Raw genomic sequence first — 27,160 nt, forward strand, 5'->3', positions numbered from 1 at the left:
ATTATGATTGTTTCTCAATTCAGTTAGAGCCATTTGTTCAGATGCAGAGATATTCTGTCCCATGATTTGTGATTCAAAACGTGGGAAATGTAAATCCCTTAAAACTGACTGTTGAAAAATAGACATGTTTGTTCATTGGGGGTTGGAATTGAGATTTATGAAATTTGAAATCATTAGATCTTTGAGATGTTTCTGAGGTTTGATCTGAAAATAATATTTTGAGATTAAGGTTACGACAGAAGTTGATAACATCAGACACAATATTATATTCATTACAAAAGAAGCTTGGTACAAATCCCAGACCTTTATTGAGTAGCTTTTCTTGCTCATTAGTCAGAGTTACATCAGACAAATTTAACACATTTTTGTATTCATGTTCTATTGTCTCAGTAGAGTTTCTATCAATCCCGCTACAGAGTCTGTTCTGTTTCCTATGTTTATGTTTGCGGCCACCCCGCCGCCTTTTTCCAATTCTATAGGGTGTGCAGAGTTAGACCTTTTATGCATGGGTGATTCTTGAAATTGGGCACTTTCACTATCTATGTAGGAGGATTCCTCCTCGGATGTGCTGGCCAAAAATGCCATTATTTTTAAGAATGGACCTAGGTCTTTTCCTGGTTCTGCCCCTTGCCATCCCTTGACTGGTGTCCATAAATCTGACAGATCTATGTGTTTCAAAAGGGCGCCCCCTTTGGTAATCCGTCATATCCCTGTTAAATTTTTTGATTTTACGATCTTTGGTTCGTTTCTCATAGACAGCTAGTTCTTTAGACAGCCTGATCACTGAACCTTCATATGTGGAAAGTGATTGATATTTTTTACATTCTTCACAGATGGATTTTACTTCTGATAAGTTTATATAGGAGGCCAAAATATTGACAAACATCATAGATGCCTGTTGCAATGCCTTATTCCATTCTGTGGTTATTCTCTCTTCAGATCTACTAACCATTGGCTGCAAGCATATTCTAAGACCCCTGGGAGCCATGTCTTTGTTAATATAGGCATAAAATAGTCTGAGATGCCATATATTGGCTCTGAGGTTTTTTAGACCCTTGTTAAGATTGTGGAATGCCATATCACATCCATCTGTTGGATTAATGACAGACTCATTGTGATTATTGCTTGAGATGCGGTCTATACCGAAGACACCTATGTCATCTCTATCAGCACATAATCCTTGAAGAATTTTATCCAAACCCATGACTGTTATTTCACTCCCAGGAGATCAAAATTGGATGCAATATCTAGGTTTTAACCAAAAAAATGGGCTGATTAGACTGTCCAAAGGACTAGCAATCAAAAGTGATATTTCCATAATAAATAAAGGGTCAATCAAAAAACAGGGTATATCTCAGGAGCCAAAGGCTGGAAAACCAGGTTATAATACTGTTCACTAGACAGCTATGAGGCAGAACCAGAACAGAAGCAGGGCCACACCGATTTTATGTACATGTGTTCCAATGCACTTAAATATGAAGCAGCTGGTATTTCACCTGTGTTGCTGAAATTATCCATACACCCTAGTCCAGAAAGACAAGATAGTGGATTAAATACCAAATACACTCACATTCCTGTTGCCTTGAATATAAATATATAAAAAATATACAATTAAAGTACCAAAAAGTATGTTAGTCCTATACAATATGAGGTATTTAAATATGTATGTATACCAGATGTTCAAAAAGACAATGATAAGGCATAATCAGCCGGCCAAGAGGCCCAAAGATAGATGTGAGCAGATATCCCCCTTGTGTTAGAACACTAAATTGCAATAGGCATAAATCTAAAGCCACTAGTATTACACCAGTATTGCTAAAATGTTTAAATAAGCAATTGTCCTGGAACCCAAGACTGTGAATTATATACCAAAGGCAGTCAAATTCTTATTCTTGGCCAAGACAAATTAACCCCATAAATATATGTTAATCCAATGCATTTGGGGTATTTGTGTATATATGCCAAATGACCAAAAATAATTACAATGTAGCAAGAACAACCAGAAAGACTGGTCCTAGATAGACATACACAGAGCTAATGTCTATGATATGACACTTATTCCAGTAAACATAAGTATAAAACAACAGTTATTATCCAAATGTTACTAAAATTCTCATGTATTTACTGATCTAAAATTTCAACATCATTTGTTGTGTACCAAAAGCACTCCGGTTCTTATTGCTTCCTAATGTAAGTATAATAATCAAAAACACCTAAGGGAAATTTTTGATCTTATAAGGTCCAGAATATTTGCTGGTATATATCTCAGATTATCAAGAAGCGATAAAATGGCAAGACCAGCCTGAAAGGCTGGCCAAAGATATATGTGTACAGGTAAGACACTGATTCTTATTAGCAAAACTGTCCAATGCCTCAATATATCAGTGAGAATCTAAAAATTCCCTTATACCAACCTAGTCGAGCAGGCTGTATCAAAAGAGCTACAAACCTTTCTAGAATTGAAAATGTAATTAAATGTGCTCATGCCACGTATTAATTCAAATAGCTGACAGATATCTCACTCGGTTTTCTATATTATAGTTGTGGTCATAGGCCCCAATGAATTGACCCACTATGCATCAATATTGAACCTGTCCATAAGGATTAGGTCCCAGTTGTGGTATTCGGAAATACAGTATCCTTAGAGTCATGTATCTTCAATGCCTAAAGCTGAATAAACCATAAACATCAATCAGTATGCTACAGCAAATGTATTCAGAATATAAATATATGTAATATAGACCATAAACATCGATCATTATGCTACAGCAAATGTATTCAGAATATGAATATACATAAAATAGACCATAAACATCAATCAGTTTGCTACAGCAAATGTATTCAGAATATGAATATACATAAAATAGACCATAAACATCGATCAGTATGCTACAGCAAATGTATTCAGAATATGAATATACATAAAATAGACCATAAACATCGATCAGTATGCTACAGCAAATGTATTCAGAATATGAATATACATAAAATAGACCGTAAACATCGATCAGTATGCTACAGCAAATGTATTCAAAATATGAATATACATAAAATAGGCCGTAAACATCGATCAGTATGCTACAGCAAATGTATTCAGAATATGAATATACATAAAATAGACCATAAACATCGATCAGTATGCTCCTGGAATTATATTCAAAATGCATAGCATAATGGTTTCACAGTGACCCCTTAATAATTCACCTCACAGATGAAATAATATATTATATAGCTGTGAAAAAGTGCTATGAGAAAAATAACAGTTATTTTCATAGCAAGACCGTGTTTACATATTATAATCAAAATAGTTTGGTATGTCCGTGTAGTAAGCCAGCCCCAATATATCCGGAGCTTAGTGCAAACACGGTACCTGAAGCAACAGCAATACAAAGTGAGATACGCTGGAAAGTCACTGGAAATAAGTTGCCATATTCTTCAAAAAAAGAGTTCTTTGATGTCTTAAAGTGTCTTAAATTGTCTTTCAAACCCACAATGTATTCCAAAGTGTAGTTTACTGCGTAAAGCAAAAAGTCCCACAAAGAAATTGTCACCTGGCGTATTTATAGAACCAAGAAAGGTTGCTCGTAGATGTCCAAAACAAAAGTAGAAGTATCTCCATAATTTCAAATATGTTAATGGCTGTAGAGTGAAGTAAACCAGAGAAAATGGCCGCCCGGCATCTATATATCCTTTAGCGATTATGTTGAAACACCAATAGTCCAAATCAGACTGTTTCAGTCAAAATATAGTAAAGTAAAGCACAATTTAAGAAACACAAACCTTTAGTAACCAGTCTGCCCACAAACGACCTGTAGTGTTGTTCTTAAGGATCGCAAAACGCTGATACACCATAACCACGCCAATGTCACATGAAAACAGCAAATAAATCCAATTACGAATCTTGAGGTAGATTGTTATGTTCAAAAAAATCCAAAAATTATAGACACGATGATGATATCTCACTGCCAGTCCATTCCAATGTTTGGTGAATGAAAGTAAATGGGGAAGAAATCCTCCTACCAAACAGAAGTGAAAAGCTGCAGCCCAACAGCGAGTTCCAGACCCAAGAATGAAGAACTCAACACCCCGCCAGTACAGAATGCCTGGCCAAACCACAATCCGATAAAGCACCAGAGGCCAGCATGTGCAGCAAATAAATCTTTAATTGAAAAATAACTATAGATAAGGCATGAAATAACACAAAATACTAATGATCCGATTCAGTACACAAAGACTGTCCTCCTCCTCCTTTCGGCTTTTCCCAGTTAGGGATCGCCACAGCAGATCACCTGTCTGCTCATGATTGGCAGTGGAGTTTTACAGTGTCGAGTTGCCAGCCCAGCGCCCAACCTTCCACAGAAGGCACACATGCACACACTCATTCCTAAGGCCAATTTAGATTATCCAATCCACCTACAGCATGTCTTTGGAATGTGGTAGGAAACCGGAGTACCCAGAGAAAAAATCCACGCGACCACAGGGAGGACATGCAGATTCTGCACAGAAGGCACCCCAGCCGAGAATCGAACCGAAGAACCTCTTGCTGTGAGGCGGCAACACTAACTGTTGCACCACCGTGGCCACCCCTACACAAAGACTGACCTATATACAGTATACTACCACTGTCCTATAATCAGTATACCAACAGTATCCTACATTCAGTACATCATCACAGTTCTATATTCACTATACAGACACTGTTCTATATTTAGTATACCACCCCTTTCCTACATTCAGTAAACCAACACTGTCCTGTATTAAGTATACCAAAACTCTCCTGTATTCGGTATACCAACACTGCCTTTATTCAGTACAGCAACCCTGTCCTATTTTCATTATACCACCAGTGCCCTATATTCAGTGAACCACAGATGTTGTATAGTCAGTGTACCATTGCTGAACTATATTCAATATACCACCCCTGTCCTATAATCAGTATACCAACCCTTTACTATCTTCAGTATACTTCCTCTTTCCCACATTAAATGTACCACCGCTCTCCAACATTCAGTGTAGCACAGCTGTCCTATATTCAGCATGCCACCACTATTCCACATTCAGTATAGCAACACTGTCCTATACACAGTATATTAACAGTATCCTGTATTCAGTACACCAACATGGCCATAAACTGAGTATACCAAAACTGACCTATATCAGTATACCAACACTGTCCTATACTCAATATACCAACAGTGACCTGCATCACTATATCAACATTGTCCTATAGTCAGTATAGCAACTGTGTCTTATATTCAGTATACCATCCTTGTGTTATATTCATTATACAATTCCTGTCCTACATTTACTATACCAACACTGTCCTACATTCAGCATACCAGTACTGTCTTATATTCAGTATATCAACAGTTCCCATATTCAGTATATCAACAGTTCCCATACTCAGTACAGCAACAGTGTCCTACATTCAGTACACCAACTGTGTCCCATATTCCAAAATCCAACACTGCCCCTGCATTCAGTATACCAAGACTATCCTTTAGTCAGTGTACCGCTGCTATCATATATTTAGTGTAGCACCACTGTCCTATATTCAGTATACCAACGCTGTCCTATATTTAGTGTACCACTCCTGTCTTTCAGTCAGGATAGCAACACTGTCCTATCTTTAGTATACTTCCCCTTTCCCAAAGGCTCTCCAATACTCAGTTTAGCACAGCTGTCCTATTTTCAGTACAGAGACACTGTGCTATATACAGTATACCAACACTGTACTGTAATCAGTATACCAACAGTATCCTATATTCAGTACAATACTGTCCTACATTCAGTGTGCCATCCTGTCCTTTAGTCAGTAAGCCAACAGTGTCCTACATTTAGTATATCACCCCTGTTGTAAAATCAGTATATCAACTGTGTCCTATATTCAGTATACCACTCCTGTCCTATACTCTGTATACCACCCCTGTTGTATATTCAGTATACCAATTGTGTCCAATATTCAGTATACCAAAAGTGTCCTATATTCAGTATACCAGCAGTGCCCTATATACACTACACCAACTGTGTCCTGTATTCAGCACATCAATACCATCCTACATTCAGTATACCGATAGAGACCTGTATTAGTATGCCAAAGCCGTCCTGTATAAAAACACTGTTCTATATTCACTATATCAACAGTGACCTAAATAAGTATACCGACACTGTCCTAAATTCAGTATAGTAGCTGTGTCCAACACAAACCTTTCAACCTCTTGCATCAAGAAATCTGGACAAAACCATAAATAAAAGTGGGTCAAAGGACCAAAAATAGGGACAATTTTTAAATATTGCGCCTACAAACTTAGAAAGCTGATATAATTAACAGGTTTTGCATTAGCATGAATTTTCTGAAGGGTATGAAGTCAAACTCAAATGTCTGTCATTATTTTCTAACTTTAATCTTTAATGATTTGCCACTAATTTGCTAGAAAACCACAATTTTATGAAAAACGGACAAAAATGAGGCAAAAATCTGGACATTGCAAAAATCTGTACAGTTGAGAGGTATGGCCAATATTCAATGTGGCATCCCTTTCCTATATTCAGTGCACCAACCCTGTACTATATTCAATACACCAGCAGTGTCCAATATTCGGGTCTATATTAGAATATTGAAGTTTCAAAACTTTGAATGTTCTAATATCATCCCCTATTCAGCGAAAGCTGAAAACATCGAACTTACAGAACAGCGAATTTTTTCCTAGGGAAAAAATTCACTGTTCCAAAACTCATACACACAACACAAGCACACCAAACAAACAGCAATCCATACACATACAACTAAAATCTTACACCTAACCCTACACTAAATTATACACACACCACTAACTATCCACTTACCTTAATGCAAACCCTAACCCTAAGGTCCGTCACTATCGCACACTCACCTCACCCGCGCCCTAACCCTAACTCACCTACCCCACCCTAACCCTCACATCCACACAATCGCACACTTACCTGACTCACACCCTAACCCTAACTCACCTAACCCGCCCTAACTCACGTCCACACAATCGCACACATACCTAACCCACACCCTAACCCTAACTAAACTAACACTCACTCCATCGCACACTTATCTGAACCCGACCCGTAACGTTCCACCACAGCGCTGAAAATACCGAAACAGAAACGGACAACTGAATTCTTTCCCTAGGAAAAAATGTGGTTTTCTGTTGCTTCGATATTTTCAGCTTTCGCTAAATAGGGGTCGATATTAGAACATTCGAAGTTTTGAAACTTCGATGTTCTAATATAGACCCCAATATTCACTGCACCAACACTGTCCTGTATTCAGTATACCAACAATGACTTATATCAGTATACCAACACTGTCCTGTATTCAGTGTACTACTGCTGGCATAAATTTAGTGTAGCACCATTGTTTTATATTCAATATACCATGCTATCATATATTCTGTATATCAATGCTGTCCTATATTCAGTATACCACTCCTGTCCTGTAGTCAGGATACCAACACTGTCCTATCTTTAGTACACTTCCCCCTTCCCATATTCAGTGTACAACCGCTCTCTAACATTCAGTTTAGCACAGCTGTCCTATATTCAGTATACCACCACTGTTGTACATTCATTGCACAAACACTGTCCTATAAAGAGTATAGCAACATTGTCCAGTAATCAGTATACCAACAGTATCCTATATTCAGTATACCATCCTTGTCCTATATTCAGCACACCAACAGTGTCATATATTCAGTAAACCAACAGTGTCCTATATTCAGTATACCTACACTGTGCAATATTCAGTGTACTCATGTGTCCTATATTCAGTACACCAACACAGTCCTATTATCAGTATATCAACCTGTCCTACAGTCAGTAAACCAGCAGTGTCCTATATCCAGTATAGCATCCCTGTCCCATATTCATATATTAAATGTCCTGTACTCAGTATATCACTGCTGTCCTATATTTAATATACTTCCCCTATCCCATACTTGGTGTACCACCCCTATCATATATTTAGCATACTAACAATGCACTGTATGAACACATACACAAATGCATGGATCTCGCCATACCCAATAGAACCAAGACACTCTCCTCCAAAATAGAGAAACCAATCTGGTGGTCCCCTGCCATAAACAAACTTTATAACAGAAGGAAGAAACTGATGCGGAATAAGGTGAAGTCCCAAGACTGGAAAAATGCCCTTATCAGCCTCAACAAAAAGTTGAGATCCCTCATCAAATCCTGTAAATCTAGCTATGAAAACAGAATTGCAGCAGATAGTAAAGACAACCACAAGGCCTTCTATAGTTATGGAAAGAGTCTCCATGGCAATACCCAGATTTGCTCTGAGCTACTGCACAATGGTACCTCCTATATCGAACCAACAGATATTGCCAATATACCGGCCGACAGATTCAGGGCCAAGTTTACCCCTCTCTCCCAAAACAACAATCACAATACTAGTAGATTGCCAGGCACCCAGTATTAATGCTGCACAGGTTAAAACAGCACTGTCCAAGGCCAAGAATACAGCTTTTATGGGACCTGGCAATATCCCTGGCTGTGTTCTACATGAACTACAGAGTGAACTGGCACCACAACTGTGTGCCTTGTTCAGTCACAGCCTCACCTCAGTTTTTGTCCCTACCGAATGGCGCACTGCTACAGTCATCCCTCTCCACAAAGGAGGAGCAACTACAGACTCTGGGTCTGATATGCAAAGCTATGGAACGCATCATCATGGACCTAATAAACAAGGATATAGGGAATCTCCAAACTCTGGATCCCACACAGTTTGGTTTTGTGAAGGGTAGAGCATGCCTGCTCAACCTGGTTGACTTCTCTGAGTCAATCACCAGAGCTGTGGATGAAGGCAAGGTGGTTCATACAGCCTACCTTGATTTGGCCAAGGCCTTTAATACCATTCCCCACTTAGGAATCAGAGAAAAACTCACTAAGCTAGACATCAACCCCTATATCACTAGGTGGGTTGCAAACTGTCTCACAGATTGAACCCACAAGTGTGGAAGTAGCTGACACCAAGTCAGACTGCTGACCAGTCAGAAATGGAGTCCCACAGGTTTCAGTCCTGGGTCCTCTCCTATTTGGTATCTACTTGTTTGAAGTCCAAGCCAACATGAAGGGACTCTGGCTGACAAAGTTTGCAGACGATTGTAAGTTGGGAGCTATTATTAACTCCCCAAGTTATGTTGACATCCTGTAGAAAGGCCTCACTGAGACCAACGAATGGTGTCAGAACCATGGCATTAAGCTCAATGCCAAAAAATGTGTTGTCAGCCCCTTGGGAAAAACTCAGTTCCCATGAATTACCACATCGATGGTAGTCCACTGAACACAGGAGGCATTATAAGAGATCTTGGAACACAGGTTGACAGCAACCTCTCTTTTGACCACCACATTGCTACTGTGGTCAGAATGTCCTTCTATGTGGCACATCTCATTACTAAGGGTTTTGCATCCTGGAAGAAAGAGGTCACTGTCTCCCTCTCCTCTTCCCTCATTAGGCCAGCCATCGAGTACAATGCCCCATTTGGTATGTACCTCACTAGACACCTGCAACAACTAGAGAGGCCGCAAAAGTACCTCACAAAGATGATCCTAGGCCTTAAACACTTGTCCTACATGGACAGACAAAAAACTCTAGTATTCTCCGTCTCATATTGCCTACTTAGAGGCGATCTCTGCTTGACTTACAAAGCCATGTCTGACCCTGCACTATTAGAAATCCTACATCTAAAGAAATCCCAATCCCTCCATACCACATGGTCCAGAGACCTCAATCTCGTTACCACAATCAACAGAACAAGCTGGAGGGACAGGTTCATAACCCAGAGACTGCCCATGCTATGGAATAGACTTCCCATACATGTCAAACAGAGCACCTTACTAGCCCTCTTCATGAGAAATCTTGATGAGTGGATGGGAAATAGAAAATTCACCCTGGGGATCACTCCAGTGGCTCTACCAACACTGATCTATATTCAGTATATCATCCCTGTCCTATATTCAGTATACCAACACTGCTCTATATTCAGTATAGCAACACTGTCCTATATTCAGTATTTCCCTTGCCATATACATCTTTTTAACCCATATCCTATATTTTGTATACCACCCGTGTCCTATATTCAGTATGCCAACACTGTCCTATCTTCAGTATACTTCCCCTTTCCCACATTTAGTGTACCACCGGCTCTCCAACATTCAGTGTAGCACAGCTGTCCTATATTCAGTGTTCTACATTCAGTATACCAACACTGTAGTACATACAGTATACCAACACTGTCCTATACACCAACAGTATCCTGTATTCAGTGCACCAACACTGACCAATATTCAGTACACCAACACGGTCTTATATTCAGTATATCTGTGACCTATATCAGTATACCATTACTGTCCTGTATACCAGCACTGTCCTACAGTCAATATACCAACAGTGACCTATATCAGTATATCAACACTGTCCTATATTCAGTATACCAGTACTGTCTTATTACATTCAGTACAACAACAGTTCCAATATTTAGTACAGCAGCCTGCATCAGTATACCAACAACGTCCTGTATAAAAACACTGTTCTATATTCAGTATACCAACAATGACCTAAATAAGTATACCAACACTGTCCTAAATTCAGTATGGTAACTGTGTCCAATACATACCTTTCAATCTCTTACATCAAGAAATCTGGACAAAGCCATAAATAAAAGTGGAACAAAGCCCCCAAAATAGGGACAATTTTTAAATATTCCTCTTACAAACTTAGAAAGTTGATAGAGCAACAGGTTTTGCACTAGCATGAATTTTCTGAAGGGTATGAAGTCTGAAACTCAAATGTCTGTCATTATTTTTTAACTTTAATCTTTAATGATTTGCCACTAATTTGCCAGAAAACCACAATTTTATGAAAAATGGACTAAAAATATGAGGCTAAAATCAGAGTTTTAAGTTCAGAGGTATGGTCCAATATTCAGTATACCATCCCTTTCCCATATTCAATGCACCAACCCTGTCCTATATACAGTATACCAGCAGTGTCCAATATTCAATGCACCAATCCTGTCCTGTATTCAGTATACCAGCAATGACTTAAATCAGTATACCAACACTGTCCTTTATTCAGTGCACCACTGCTGTCTTATATTTAGTGTAGCACCATTGTCCTATAGTCAGTACACCACCTTCTCATATATTCCGCACACCAATGCTGTCCTGTATTCAATATACCACCCCTGTCCTGTAGTCAAGATACCAACGCTGTCCTATTTTTAGTATATTTCCTCTTTCCCATATTCAGTGTACAACCGCTCTCCAACATTCAGTTTAGCACAGCTGTTCTATATTCACTATACCACCACTGTTGTACATTCAGTGCACAAACACTGTCCTATATACAGTATACCAACACTGCCTTGTAATCAGTATACCAACAGTATCCTATATTCAGTAAATTGTCTTTGTCCTATATTCAGTATACCAACACTGTCCTATATTCATTATACTATCTCTGTCTTATGTTTAGTATGCCAACACTGTTCTATATTCAGTATACCAATACTGTCTTATATTCAGTATACTAACAGTTCCCATATTCAGTACCTTAACAGTGTCATACAGTCAGTATACCAACTGTGTCCTATAATCAAAAGTCCAGCACTGTCCTATATTCAGTATACCACCAGTGTCCTATATTCAGTACACCAGCGCTGTCTTATATTTAAGTGTACCACCCTTGTCTTATAGTCAGGATACCAACACTGTCCTTTCTTTAGTACATTTCCCCCTTCCCATATTCAGTGTACCACTGCTCTACAACATTCAGTGTAGCACAGCTGTCCTATATTCAGTATACCACTCCTGTTCTACATTCAGTTCACAAAGGCGGTCCTATATACAGTACGCCAACACTGTCCTATATTCAATATACCAGCAGTATACTATGTTCAGTATACCACCCATCCTATATTCAATAAACCAAAAACTTCTTGTATTCAGTATACCAACACTGTCCAGTATTCAGTATAGCATCCCTGTCCTACATTCAGTATACCACTAGTGTGCTATATTCAGTGTACCATCCCTGTTCTATATTCATTATACCATCCCTTTTCTATACTATATTCAGTATACCAACAGTTCCCATATTGAGTACAGCCACAATGTCCTACATTCAGTATACCAACAGTGTCAGATATTCAGTATACCAGCTGTGTCCTATATTCAAAAATCCAGCACTATCCTATATTCAGTATACCACCCGTCCTATAGTCAGTATACCAACAGTGTCCTATAGTCAGTATATCAACACTTATCAACACTGTCCTATATTCAGTATACTAACACTGTTCTATGTTTAGTATACCAGCAGTATCCTACATTCAGTATACCTCTCATGTCCTATATTTAAGTAAACCAACAGTATACCAACACTGTCCTATATTCAGTTCACCAATACTGTCTTATTTTCAGTATACCAACACTGTCCTATATTCGGTGTACCACCCCTGTCCTATTTTCATATACCAACACTGTCCTATATTCGGTATACCACCACTGTCCTATATTCAGTGTAACAAAAGTGCCTTATATTCACTGTACTACACCTAGCCTACATTCAGTACAGTAACAGTGTCCTATACTTAGTATACCAACACTGTCCTATATTCCGTATACCAGCAGTGTTCCATATTTATACCACCCATATCCATTATTCAGTATACCAACCGTGTCCTATATTCACTATACCACCCCTGTTCTATATTCAGTACACCAACACTGTCCTATATTCAGTATACTAACACTGTTCTATATTCAGTATACCAGCAGTATCCTATATTCAGTACACCACCCCTGTCCTATATTCAGTAAACCAAGAGTGTCCTGTATTAAGTATACCAACACACTCCTATATTCAGTAAACCAACAGTCCTGTATTACGTATACCAACACTGTCCTATATTCAGTATAGCACCCTTGTCCTATATTCTGTATACCAGCACTGTCCTATATTCAGTGAATCACATCTAATGTGTATTCAGTGTACCACTGCTGCCCTGTATTCAGTATACTACCCCTATCCTATATTCATTATATCATCCCATCCTATATTCAGTATACCACCCAGTCCTATATTCAGTTCACCAATGCTGGCCTATGTTCAGTATACCAACACTATCCTATGTTCGGTACACCACCCCGTTCTATATTCAGTATACCAATACTGTCCTATATTCAGTTCACCAACACTGTCCTATATTTGGCATATCACCACTGCCCTATATTCAGTGTAACAAAAGTGCCTTATATTCACTATACTATCCTTGTCCTATATTCAGTACAGCAACAGTGTGCTATACTCAGTATATCAAAACTGTCCTATATTCGGTAAACCAAAATTGTATACCAACAATGTTCCATATTTATACCACTCATATCCTATATTCAGAACACCATCAGTGTCCTATATTCACTATACCACCCCTGTCCTATAGTCAGTATATCAACACTGTTCTATATTCAATATACTAACACTGTTCTATATTCAGTATACCATCAGTATTCTATTAGTAAATCAATAGCATCCTGTATTAGGTATATTTGGTATACTACCCCATCCTATACTCAGTATACCAGCACTGTTTTATATCCATTATACTTCCCCTGCCCCATATTCATTATATCACCACTGGTCAACGTTCAATGTAACAAAAGTGCTTGATGTTCACTATACTACCCTTGTCCTAAACTCAGTAAATCAACGCTGTCCTATATTCGGTATTCCAAAATTGTCTAATGTACAGTATACTAATGCTGTCTTATATTCAGTATATCAAGTGTTCCATATTTATACTACCCATATCCTGCATTCAGTATAACAACACTGTCCTGTATTCTGTATACCACACCATCCTATATTCATTACATCACAGTATTTTATTTTCACTACACCACTAGTTTGTTATATTCAGTGCACCACCCCTATCCAATATTCAGTGTACCACCACTGTTCTGTATTCAGTGTACCATCCCTGTCCTATATTCACTATACCAACAGTGTCCTGTATACAGAGTATCACTCCTGTCCTACATTCAATGTGTCACAGCTGTCCTATATTCAAATTCAGTATGTATACCACCCAAGTTCTATAATCAGTATACAAACACTATCCTATATTCAGTTTACCCTCATTCTATATTCTGTATACCACCCCGTAATATATTCAGTATAGCAGAAGTGATCTATACTTAGTATACCAACATTGTCATATATTCAGGGTACAACCGCTTTCCTATGTTCAGTATACCAACACCTGTCCTATATTCAGTATACCACCCCTGTCATATATTCAGTACACCAGCTGTGTCCTATATTCATTGTACCAACATCATCCTATATATACTATACCAACACTGGCCTACATTCAGTACACCATCACTATCTGATATTCAGTATACCAACTCTGTCCTACATTCAGTATACCTACACTATCCTATATTAAGTTTATCCCCCCATCATATATTCTGTATACCAGCCCTGTCATCTGTCATATATTCAGTATACCACCAGTGCCCTATATTCAGAATACTAAGTCTGTCCTTTATTCAGTATAGCAACACAATCCTATATTCAGTGCATCAACACTATCATATATTCTGTATAACAACAGTGTCCATATTTATACCACCCTTACCTATATTCAGTACCCCAGCAGTGTCCTACATTGAGTATACCACCCCTGTTCTATATTCAGTATACCAGCACTGTCCTATATTCAGAATACCAACAGTGCCCTATATTTGTACCATCCCTGCCATATATTCAGTAGACCAGCAATGTCCTATATTTGTACCATCCCTGCCATATATTCAGTAGACCAGCAATGTCCTATATTTAGTATATCAACACTGTCATATATTCAGCATACTAAGTGTCCTATATTCTTGCCACCACTGTCCTATACTCACTACAACACCCTTCTCCTGTATTGAGTATCCCATTACTGTCCTATATTCAGTGTACCCCCATCCTATATTCAGTATACCCAAACTGTCCTGTATTCAGTATAACACCAGTGTGCTATTTTCAGTGTACCACTGTTAACCTATATTCAGTATTCCACCCCTTTCAGATATTCAGTTCACCAGCACTGTCCTATATTCAGTATACCAACAGTGTCCTATATTCAGTATACCAGTACTGTCATTACAAGAACACCACATTCATAAACACACAATAAGAGTCTTACTCAATAACATGCAGTGTGTGTGTGTGTGTGTGTGTGTGGGGGGGGGGGGCTCACCAATGATACTCTGACATCAGTGCAGCGGTGCTCTACTTTTTTGTGTGGTTAAGATACAATGCTAACTGTATGTCCAGTACCACTGCATCAGTTTGGGAGTATCCCTTAAACTGGCTGACCTGTTCTCCAACCCCAGTGAAATATGAGATATAACTAAACAGACCCATTCCAGTACTGAAACTTCTGGTACTCCAAGGGTTACTAGTTTTTTATAAAACAGTTTCCCCTCCCTGTACCCATAAATGTTACTCCTCCCCCACTTCTCTATACTTGTCCAGTTTCCTTCCTACTTACTATGAAAGACCCCACCTTATAACATTACCCCACCAAATTACACCATGAAACAACTTGCTGATATCCAAATATATCACAGTTCAAAAAGCAGGTCTCTCCTTTTCTAATCCAGTGGTAATGCAGTCACTACTTTGGAATGACAAGGCGACCTGTGTGAAATCATTCTGTTTCTGACAGATAGGAAATAAGCATTCAGGAACCTCAGTAGCCTGCTCTACAGAAATATTTCAATAACCTTCCAAGAAAAGAAATGAACTAACAGATCTTTAATTGCCCAGATCTTTCCTAAAATCACATCTGTACATGGGGCTACAGTCCACATCTTACAGAATGGCCACACTGGTTTATAAGGAGAAACTACAGTTGTGTCAGTGGTACACAATGCCTTTTAGCACCTAGGGAGACAGCATGTTTGGCTATAAAATTATCCAGCATCCATCTGCCTGTCCAGCACTAAAAACACTATACACAACTATGTTTCAGTCAGTCATTGTGATCCAGTGACCAAAAACTCCTGACTACAAACCTAGCAAATATGATTTGCTGGCATTGCCTGTACTCGTACAAGGTTGCTAAGGCCTGGAACACCTTACCTGAATCTATCAGATCTATACCCTCCCTCCCATCCTTCAAAGCCACTCTGGCAGACTGCCTAGCTAAAATTTGGCTCTATTTTTGCTCAAAACCAGGATAAACTATATCCCTAAATGTGAATTTTTGTCTCTTATCCCTCCTTACTCTCCCCTTTTCATTTACATCCTTACTGCTATCCAATTCTTTTCCCCTGACTTTCACCCTAACTATACCGTAAGTCTATTTTTCCATCACTTCATATTGCAATTCCTATTTGTATTAGACTAACTTATCTTTAATTTCTCTACAAACTGTATAAAATTTCTCAAAATACTAAATGATAGTCATCTACCTTGTATCGATTCTTAACCAATGCTTTTATATTATGTGTAATTTGTTATAATTATTTAAACTGCAGATGTTTTTGTTTTATTTTTGAAGATTGTAAAATTATTGTTCTTAAAATGTTTTGTAATAATTTGGACCTTTTCTCTCCGGGCCTCCACTGAAAATGGGCTTCCACCCAGTCGGACTTTCCCGGTAATCAAACGTCAATAAATAAATACATAAATATGACTTCTCCCTCAGCTGCTCCTTGAATTACTTCTCTGTTTCCTTCTTAGTCACTTCTGCATCTGCATGCTTGCCCTTATTTACACATTCCCGTGCTGGCACTATGAATCATATCTCATGTAAACACTGTGGTAAAGAATTCATTCAGTAGTTCCCCCACCTGATCTGCTCCATTCTGAATCTCTTTCTAATAACTATGAAGGGATGAGTCCTCCTACAATTTCTAATGTCTTTTAACCATCCCTCAGCCTCACTGACATTTTTTATGTAAGGCTTTTTATTTATTTTTGATAACCAGCTAAACAGGCTAGTCACTGGACTATTTTCAGCTGCAACTTTGGAGCAATGGAATTCAAGTTTGCATAAGTGAATTGTAGAGAGACTCCAAACAGTAAGTTCTTACTGACATCAAACTGCAAAAGGTGCATTGTACAAGGATTCAGCACAGTTTCACAGGTACATCGAATTACAGAATGATACAGCACTGAAAAATGTGAAACAAATTAAATATGATAAGATTAATAACCTGTTAACTTGATAGCTTCAGTTGTAATAGGCTATACATTGCATCATACTAGTCATATACAGTGGATATAAAAAGTGCACACATCCTAGTTAAAATAACAAGTTTTTGCGATATAAAAAATGAAATCACAATAAATCATTTCAAAACTTTTCCCACCTTTAAAGTGACCTATAACCTGTACAATTCAATTGAAAAACAAACAAATCTGTTAGGGGAAAAATATAAAAAAAATTTAAAAAGTACAATACGCTTGTTGCATAAGTGTGCACACCACTAAACTAATACTTTGTTGTGTGTGCACACCCTTAAACTAATATTTTGTTGAAGCACCTTTTGATTTAATTACAGCATTCAGTCTTCTTGGGTAGGAGTCTATCAGTATGGCACATCTTGACTTGGCAATCTCTGCCCACTCTTCCTTGGAAAAGTGCTCCAAATTTGTGAGATTGTGAGGGCATTGCTTGTGCACATACATACATATATATATATATATATATATATATATATATGTGTATATATATATATATATATATATATATATATATATATATATATATCTATATGGGTTCATATGAGATAAACGACACGTTGTTCCATCGACAGCCGGTAGATGGACGTCAATTAACCGAAACGTCAAAACAACGAAAACTAACATAAACGAAACTCACTCAACCGACAAGTCTAAACTACATACTAGCACTAAACAACACATACCTGCAAAGTACAATCACAACCACAGACACACATACACAACTACAAGTTGCTCGCGCTGCTACCTACGATATAAACCTCATACACTCCACACCACAACAACATTAATTAAAAAAACAAAACGAATCCCCACTCCAAACACCACACACACAACACAAGCAAACCAAACTCCTACCAAAGCAACACTAAACCTGACATACACACCTATCGACAACCCTGACCCAAACCCTAACCCTAAGGTCCGTCACTCTCGCACACTCACCTAACCCGCGCCCTAACCCTAACTCACTTAACCCACCCCTAACCCAAAAGATATCACTACTACACACTTACCCGACCCGAGCCCTAACCCTAACTCACTTAACCCACCCCATCCCCACAGACCGTGAACATCGCACACTTACCTTACTCGCACCCTAACGTCCGTCACTACTGCATACATACACATCCCTTACACATTTCGCTTACCTCCGCGTCGGTGTCGGTTGACTGACTTTCGTTGATTTCAGTTTTCGTTCCTTTGACGTTTCCGCGTCGGTGTCGGTTAACTGACGTTAGTTTCTTTCAGTTTCCGTTCCTTTGACATTTCGGTTAATTGACGTCCATCTACCGGCTGTCGATGGAACAACGTGTCGTTTATCTCATAGGAACCCATATATATATATATATATATATATATATATATATATATATATATATATATATATATATAATTGCTCTCCAACACACTCTGGTGCACAGACCACCAATTGGTGCACGGAACTACAAACCAACTTGGTCGAATGATCCAACATCAATGCAGTCTGGCATAATCAAGCAAACCGGTTTCACCCACTGGCATCATCAGTGCAAAGCAGGCTCATGACATCCAAGACACACAAAATAAAACATTCTAGTGCTGAAGGACATATTTGGTATAGCTTTGTAGGTGAAATGTTCCTCTACCAAACTTCTCAGTTACCAAAACATTTTAAACAAAATTATAATGTTTAGTGTCAAAAGACTACAACTCTGTTTAATTTACCATGCATTCACCCTTCTTCCTCTTTTCCTTGATACGACTTATAGCTTGAGGGAAGAAATCAAAAGGTTCTCTGGGGAACACATATATTCTGAATTTGGCCAAGAAGGACATGAGCCAAGGAAATGTAACTATAATTAAAAAAAAAGAAATGAGTGAATTACACATCACAGTATAAACTCATAGTACAGTCAAGTGGTGAAAACAACAAACTGCATCTTAGACATCACACCAAAAGACACCAACAGCTGTTAAGAAGAGATAAACCAAACACGTCCAGAAAATGTTTTTCCAATACTCTCCATATCTCTTGGAATAAAGGTTATATTTAATAACATCAAGTGCTTTAATTTAAAATGTGAACAGACTTCATCAGAACAAACTCAAGACACCAAATAGACCCGTATTTATATAATAAATTGCATATTACTTGACCCATTGTAACCAGTCCCAACCATATTATTTACAAAGTATGTTTGTTAATTGAATGGAATCTGCATCCAGTTTGAGCTGCCAATAAAGATCCCTGTGTTTTGCTAAAGCATTATTAAAATTCTTCTTCTTAATGGAGTACACATGCTGACAAATCCTTTCTTTATTTTTCCTATGTCTTGCTCACATAAAAAGCAGGACAAGATGAATACACAGCAATATAAACCACCCTGATAGAGTTAAAATATCTACCTCCAATAGGTACTGTAACATCAGAAATTGTTATACATTTACCAATGTGAATAAACTTACATAACTTATATGTTCCATACCAGAACATTCCCTTCTCTATTTGACCAAAACTAAGTTAATTTATAATTTCAAACCTCTTTTTAATACACTCATTATTACTGAAAGTAAATCTGGGCAGTATCCCTCCTTTTACCATAATACTTTCACAATGCTGAAACATATTCCGATGTTTTTTTTATAACACTTTGTAATGAACCATTATCTACTAAAAAGAAGAGATACATTACATGCCTATATGTATTGTCCTTCTTTGTCCTGTCTTTAATCGTCTCATTTCCACAAAAAGGGTGGACAAGAATCAACCCTTTTTCTATACACCTCACTCATGACATCCTCTATCAGATAATTCAAGTATCCTCTTTGTAAAACAATTTATTTAAAATTTACATTGTCTTCATCAAACATTTGATCATTAGATGTCAGTCTAGAAAGTTCAATGAATTGCTCCTTCACTATATTCATTTTCCTGTTTTTTGGATGGTAAACTTGTGTAAAACAAATAAGAAATACTAAACGTTGGTTTTCAAGAGATCCTTGAATCAAATTCAACTTCACTCTCAACGTTTATGATATAAATGTCCAAATAATTAATCTTATTCAATGCATATTCATACTTAAACCTCAATAAATAAGTTGCCTTTTCTAGATATTGAAAAAACTTTCCTAATGTAACAAGCTCACCTCATCCAAATACCCACCATAAAATATATGTTTAAAAAATTCACTGTTAAAACATAATGCTTTTTTCCACTAACAAAGTACTAAATCAGTGAAAATGGGGGCTGCTGGGGCTCCCATACCTACCCCAGGCTTTTGATGGAAATATTCACCATTGAACATGAAATAATTATGATTCAATACAATCTCAATAAAAACACATACTATATCAATTTGGACATGGGATACACAATCTATTTCCAATACGATGTCTCTCAACCGCTGGATGCTAACATCCTGTGGAATTACTATAAACAAATAATTTATGTCTTCTATAAATAAACAGTAAGCTACATGTTTACATTTACTAACCCTTAACAATTCCAGCACATTTCAATAGTCTCTCAGCACGTATGGAAAATGTCTAAGACCTTTTTTTGAAATATAATCAACATAAACTTCTAATGGCTCAGTTACAGTGTCTCTGGCAGATATTATTGGTCTCAAGGGTGGATCTTCCTTGTTTTTATGTGTTTTAGGTATAACAAGAAATACAAGGAACCAAAAGATTTATACTGTTAAATTTATATATACTGTCAGTAACATTCCCAATTAGCAGCATATAATTCAATCACAAATATATTATTACACAATATTGGAATATACTAAATTAACATAATTTGTCGGGACTACAGAGTACCTGAGGTCATTATGTAACAGCCGACACATCTTAGCAGCATATAATGTTGAATTCATCAATATCACCCCACCTCCCTTATCAGGCCTCATGACCCTTATATTATTTTCAAGTGAAAGCTGCTGTAACTATATTAATTCAGCTGATAAGTTAAAATATCTATTTTCAGTTTTATTTATTATATTAATTTTCTTTCAACAGGTTCCACTTATTTTTCAAATATTGTTACTATAGGTGCCAAGGGCAGGTTATATGTACCATGCCTTTTTAAAAGGTATCTGGTGAACTTGATTGTTACACAACAGGGCAAAGTTTAATTAGTATGTGAACAACTTAATTTCTGTTAATATTTTTTCTATATGAGCCCTGATCACTGGTTAAAATGTGGACCTTTTGTTAAATAAACTTCTATGTACATTGTGACTCCTAAATTAGTAAAATTGTAAATATATACATGATAGGAATCACCACATGTCACATTATATTTTTGTCTCTAACTCACTTTACAATATTTACCATATTCTATGAAGCCCAAAAATGATATGGATTTTTGCCATAATTCTTTGCATTCTTTCTCTGTTGATGATTCACAAATCTCTCTGATCTCCACAGAGTGGCATTTTCAAAAAAAACTTGGGTTTTCTTGATCAAATTCATCCCCAAATTGATCCAAACTGTCCAAATTTTTGTAAACCTTCTTCACATTCTTCTTCTTATATTTATCCTTTCTAGAATTGTGTCCTTTGAAGTGATAAGAACCATCAAGTGCAGTTCTCTGATTATCCTCCTCAGCATTATTAAAACATCCTCCTGAAGGCTCACCATGGGAAATAGCAAATGGCATTCTTACCTTTGTATTGTTGTTTGTCCTACTGCAATTTTTTAACTTTCCAATTTTTAATTTAGTTCAGTTTGTATTGTATGGTGCAGATTTTCTAATATTCACACGAATTTGGACATGGGACAGTTAAGAGTCCATACTATACAATTAACTTAATCAGACGTGTGTGCTTGCTGGTGATCTAAACAAATCACAATTCAGAGGAACATGCAGAATTCACTATAAATGCTGATGATTTAGATGGTCAGTGACCCCTACTGTATGCTAAACTGACTCTCCACAAATAATAAGCAAGTTGCAGTTAAACCAGATTAAATATTACTATAAGTCATCAACATCATTCTTTTAATTAATTTCTTTCCTTATTTAATTTTTGACATTTGTTTACTAGGAAAGTCCAACTGGGTCAGCGTACATATTTTCAGCAAAGTCCCAGGAAGAAAAGCTCCAGAAAAAATTGTAACTTAACATCAAAATAGAACACATTTGAAATATTTACAATAATGTTAACAAAAACAAAACTTGCAAAGAAGAAAAAAAAAACAATTATAGATCAAATAGAGTGCAGTTTGAATATTTACAGTAATTTTCACAAAAACACAAACTTACATAATATAATTCCAATTTCTGGCAACTGAACAGAAGTAGAGACTATGTTCAGTGGGTTTTTGTGGTTTATAGATAGTAATGAATTGTTTATCATTTGCATGGAGAACTTTGTTTGGGTGGTAGGTAGGTAGAAGAGAGCTTAAAGCAGGGCCAGCAGTAAGTTTATGTATGATATTGTGGGGGTGACAAGTTGTAAAAAGGCCAAGTGATTAGGTAATCAGAGCCAGTTCAGTGCTTTGAGGGTTAACAGTGATGTGTATTACATTGCTTATTACTAGCAAATTCAGCAACGTTATTGTGAAATGCTTCACGTTTTGCTTTAACCAAGGTATGATAATTGGTAAGGAGGGGCACTCTACAACAGTGAGGGAAAGAGGTAAGAAGTTGATAGACCAGATTTAGTGTAATTGTTTATGAATTTATTGTATCTATAGAGCATACCAAACTTTTTGGGAGTTTTTTTTATATTTTTTTAACATGGAGGTCAAACGTTAGGTTGTTGACCATTGTCATTCTAAGCAGTTTTGAATGGCGACTGCTTCTATATCTGTATAATTCAGTGAGAAGATTTTGAAACTATTTTTTTTTCCAAACATATTTATTTAATTTTGACCAGTACTGATAGAGTTTTTAATATAATCTAGAACAGAAGCTGCCATTAAAAAAGGAACAATTAGTAAAGCATATAAAATATTGCATGATAACAATAAGAATCAATCAGAGGAGCTTAGAAAGGACTGGGAAGAGAGATTGGATAAGCAAGTCACAAAGAGACAATGGGGGATATATGTATGTCTCCCAAATATGCAACAAAGTTTAGAAGATTTAGGATCTTTGCCTGGAAGTGTTTGCATAGGTATTATTATACCCCAAGTAGACTCCAAAGAATTTATTTTGAAACTCTTTTTTATCTTTTAAGTGAGCTTTAGGGAAGAATAACAGTAACTTTGTTTTCTTATGACTGAACAATAGTTGAGCATTGTCGAGCTAGTTTTCTTGAGAAGTGAAGGAGTCTTGTGTGATTTGGAGAGGATGTGTCAAGTTATCTGACAAGCATAGTAGTGTGGAGTCATCAGTGTGCTGTATGAGGGAGGCTTGACCAGAAAAAGTACAAAGATCATTAATAAAGATGTTGAAGAGAAATGGAGCAAGAATTGAGCTACTTGTGATGGGCAGATAGGGAATGACGTTACATTGTCATTTTATAGACTGTAGTCTATCATATAGACAGCTTTTATACCAATGTAGCAAGTCTGCTCTAACTGAGGAAAGGATGGAAGAAAATTCTGAAAAAAGCAAGCTGTATTAGAAAACAGAATCTATGCATTTTGGAACAGAGCATACAAGGAGTACATATACATTCCTCTGGAATATCTCAAGAAACAGATGCAACATATGTTATTCATTGAGTTATCTTATTATCAGAAATATTCTTCAAACTCACCTAATAATGCAAATCCCTAATCTTCCTCACAGTATTTACCACCATTAAACAAATAAATATATTAAGAAACTTCTTTGGGCTTTATAAAAAATAATATTAGGAGCACTATTTAAAATCTATAAAACTGACAACAGACGTAAACCAACTTATCCAACCTACATAAAGATGCTGCTGCAGTATGCTGTTAAGTGTTGCAATAAATAAATTTAAGCTATTCACGTGAGAGCTGTAACATTTGAATCCTTGTTGGAAATGCAGCATAGACACTGGATGTGTTTCATCCTGCAGGAGATATGTATGTACTTAAATTTCTTCTAGAAGAAAATGAAATGTAGCCATATGGGAATATGTCATGTAGACAAAGACAGTTTTGGCAAATGTGAAATATTTGAAGTACATTTACCAAAATTCATTCATCAACAATGCTTGTTGCTTCATGCATTTAAGAGAATATTCTTCCCAGGCTTTCAAACTGTGAATTTGTTTCACCTTCTTATCGTCTCAAACACCAAGTTATCCTGACTATTACAAAAATTAGCTTTCTTATTACCATTCTTAAGTATTACAGTCTGGAAAAGGAGTTTATAGTTTCTATACTCATACCAAACAACTTTTGACTCGGAGGTTTTGCTTGTCATCCTAAATATGTTAGTAATATACACTTCACTTTTCATTGTGCCCAGTTTACCTTATGCTTTAAAGGTACCTTCACATAACACATTACACCCTGCACCTGTATCAGGCTTAAATTCAGTACTTCATTCATTAATTTTCAGAGCTGTTGCCAGTAATCAGACTTGCACACTTATCTCACTGTTTCTGGTGCATTCTCAGACTTCACTGTATCCACTTTAATAGTGCCGGCAAACAGCTTAATTTTTTATTTCTGTTCAACATGCAGACTCTTTTGCACACACCTTTAAAATGCCTTCTTTATACTTTTGAAGAGATATTCAAGATGTCTTCAATGAAAATTAGTTGAAATTTAAATGTATAGATTAAAGTAAATCAACAACTGAAAATACAATAACAGTAAATAAGTCAGTCTCATATATAAGCATATAAAGATACAGCAGATTCATTAACACCTACACTTAGTGTACACAATCCATATTCAAGAACATCGCTACTATATTTTATGTGCTTCCTAGTCTCTCAGAAAGATTACATTAAGTGTACATATAGTCTGCACTTTGTGATAACCTTTATGAAGTCCCTCAATATTTAAGGCAGCAAGAAAATCAGTAGGAAAACTAAAATTAGGAGTAAGAAGGTATGCCTTATGAGTTGTGTTGTATGTTCACTCAGAACAGCGTAAACTTAGTGTACAGAGTGTGAGTGTTAATTAATCCCAAGGTCTATTCATATATGACAGAAAAAAAACAAAGATAGTACAGAAGTTCTGTGTAGTGCTTAAAATCTAAAACACATGTAATAATTTATTGCAAAATTTCAGATTATTAATTTGAAGTTTCTTATTATACACACAACTACGACTATATAAACATTTATTTAAAGAAGGAAGACAAATATTGCTCCAATTTCTTTTTATAAATTTCCTGGATACTGGCCAAATAGAACTAAATTATCTGACCAAAGATATTAAAAAAATACTATATATCTTACTTTTTCAAAGAATTTTGCAACCATCAAACATATGCTGCCAATTTACTTTCATATTTTTCTTGCACCATCATCATATATAAATAATATTTCTTGGTATCGTACTCAATCTATAAGGTCCACAGACTACTGTGACAGAATTTTCAGAAAAATAATTTTAAAATATAGATGAATAAGTTTCCCTCGAAGACCTCAGATGGATATAATGTGCCTGGTATAAAAAGCAGAATATGAAGTCATTACTTAAAATTCTCATTGTGTTCCTGAGGTGTGCGTAGCTTATAATCCTTGAAACTTTCACTGAAGCTCATTCCAACAAAAATAATCTGCTACACCTCAGACTATAGAAAAATTCAACAACATATAGAAACAGCCAACCCATGCAGTCTTCTATACCTCTGCATGTCTATGTATAATAACGCTGAGACTACAGAATAGTGGAAGCAAAGAAAAATGTCCTAAGTCTTAGTATACTTAAGTGAGACTCCTCTACACTACACTAAATGAGACCCCTCCCTCTCTTAACTGGTTCTCAGGTAACCCATCAGAAAGACAAAAGGCAGTTAAATGGAAGAACCCTCTCTCTTTATATCTTAACAAGGTTGTATATTAGGACCCCTCTGCTTCAGCATCCTTATTAAATATTCTCTAGTCTTCATTCATTCAGTGCTTGCTAATACAATACGCTAATGACTCTACCATTATCTGATCTGCTAATTCCTTGTCTGATCTTCAACATATCACTCAATGGCCTTTACCTTCATAGAGGCCTGGCTCAGTAACAATCACCTGCCATTTAATCCAAATAAAACCACTCTACTTTTATTTACTCCCAAGAAAAAAGACCTCATAGAAAAGGTCCAGTTTAACATTCTCTCTCAAAGCAAAACAATAATAGAAGTTGTTACATTAAACTACTGGGAATAATTATAGATGAACAGCTAAAATTTGGCATGCACATACAGAATAACATTAATAAAACACACTAAAGCCCTTTAAAACTTGACTACCCTTATTTTTTGAATATATTCTTATTTGTATTTCTTTTACTCACTATATATTATTCTTACCTATTTTCAATGACCACTAACTATACAGTGTAAGCTGTGGTGGTGGTGATGCAGTAGCGTTGTCGCCTCACAGTAAGATGCCGTCCGGTTCGACTCTTAGTTAGAGCGTCTTGTGTGTGGAGACATGCGTGAATAGGCGTACCTTCATTGAAGGTTGTGCATCAGGGCTGGCAACTCGGTACGTAAAAATCAACTGCCAATCATTAGCGGATCGGAGTCCCGTTGTGGCGACCCCTAACCGGGAAAAAGCCGAAAGTAACAACAACAACTAACTATACAATGTCTTGAGTAACCTACTGCTTTTATGGCAGTAGTCTCATACAATGTTAACCTTTTACATATGACTTGTCTCACTTTGTATTATAAATTTGTTTTAATTGTAACTATTGCCAAATCCTGTTTTACCTTTACTTTAACTAATACTTAATTGCTTCTCCATGTGTACGTTTTATGGAACTTTACAAATGTTAAA

General features: G+C 36.8%; 1 protein-coding gene across 1 annotated transcript in view; it reads right to left on the minus strand.

Annotated features, from left to right (window-relative positions):
* The window catches only part of LOC122816597 (cytochrome P450 3A30-like), a 451,471-nt gene that overhangs the window by 197,830 nt on the left and 226,481 nt on the right, over nt 1-27,160 (minus strand). The window contains exon 8 of the mRNA XM_044089497.1: nt 19,007-19,134. Within this exon, the coding sequence (XP_043945432.1) occupies nt 19,007-19,134 (128 nt within the window). The remainder of the gene's footprint in view (nt 1-19,006; nt 19,135-27,160) is intronic.

This window comes from Protopterus annectens, chromosome 12.part0 (genome assembly GCF_019279795.1).
Source record: "Protopterus annectens isolate FY-2018-M chromosome 12.part0, PAN1.0, whole genome shotgun sequence".
Classification (NCBI taxonomy): domain Eukaryota; kingdom Metazoa; phylum Chordata; order Ceratodontiformes; family Protopteridae; genus Protopterus; species Protopterus annectens.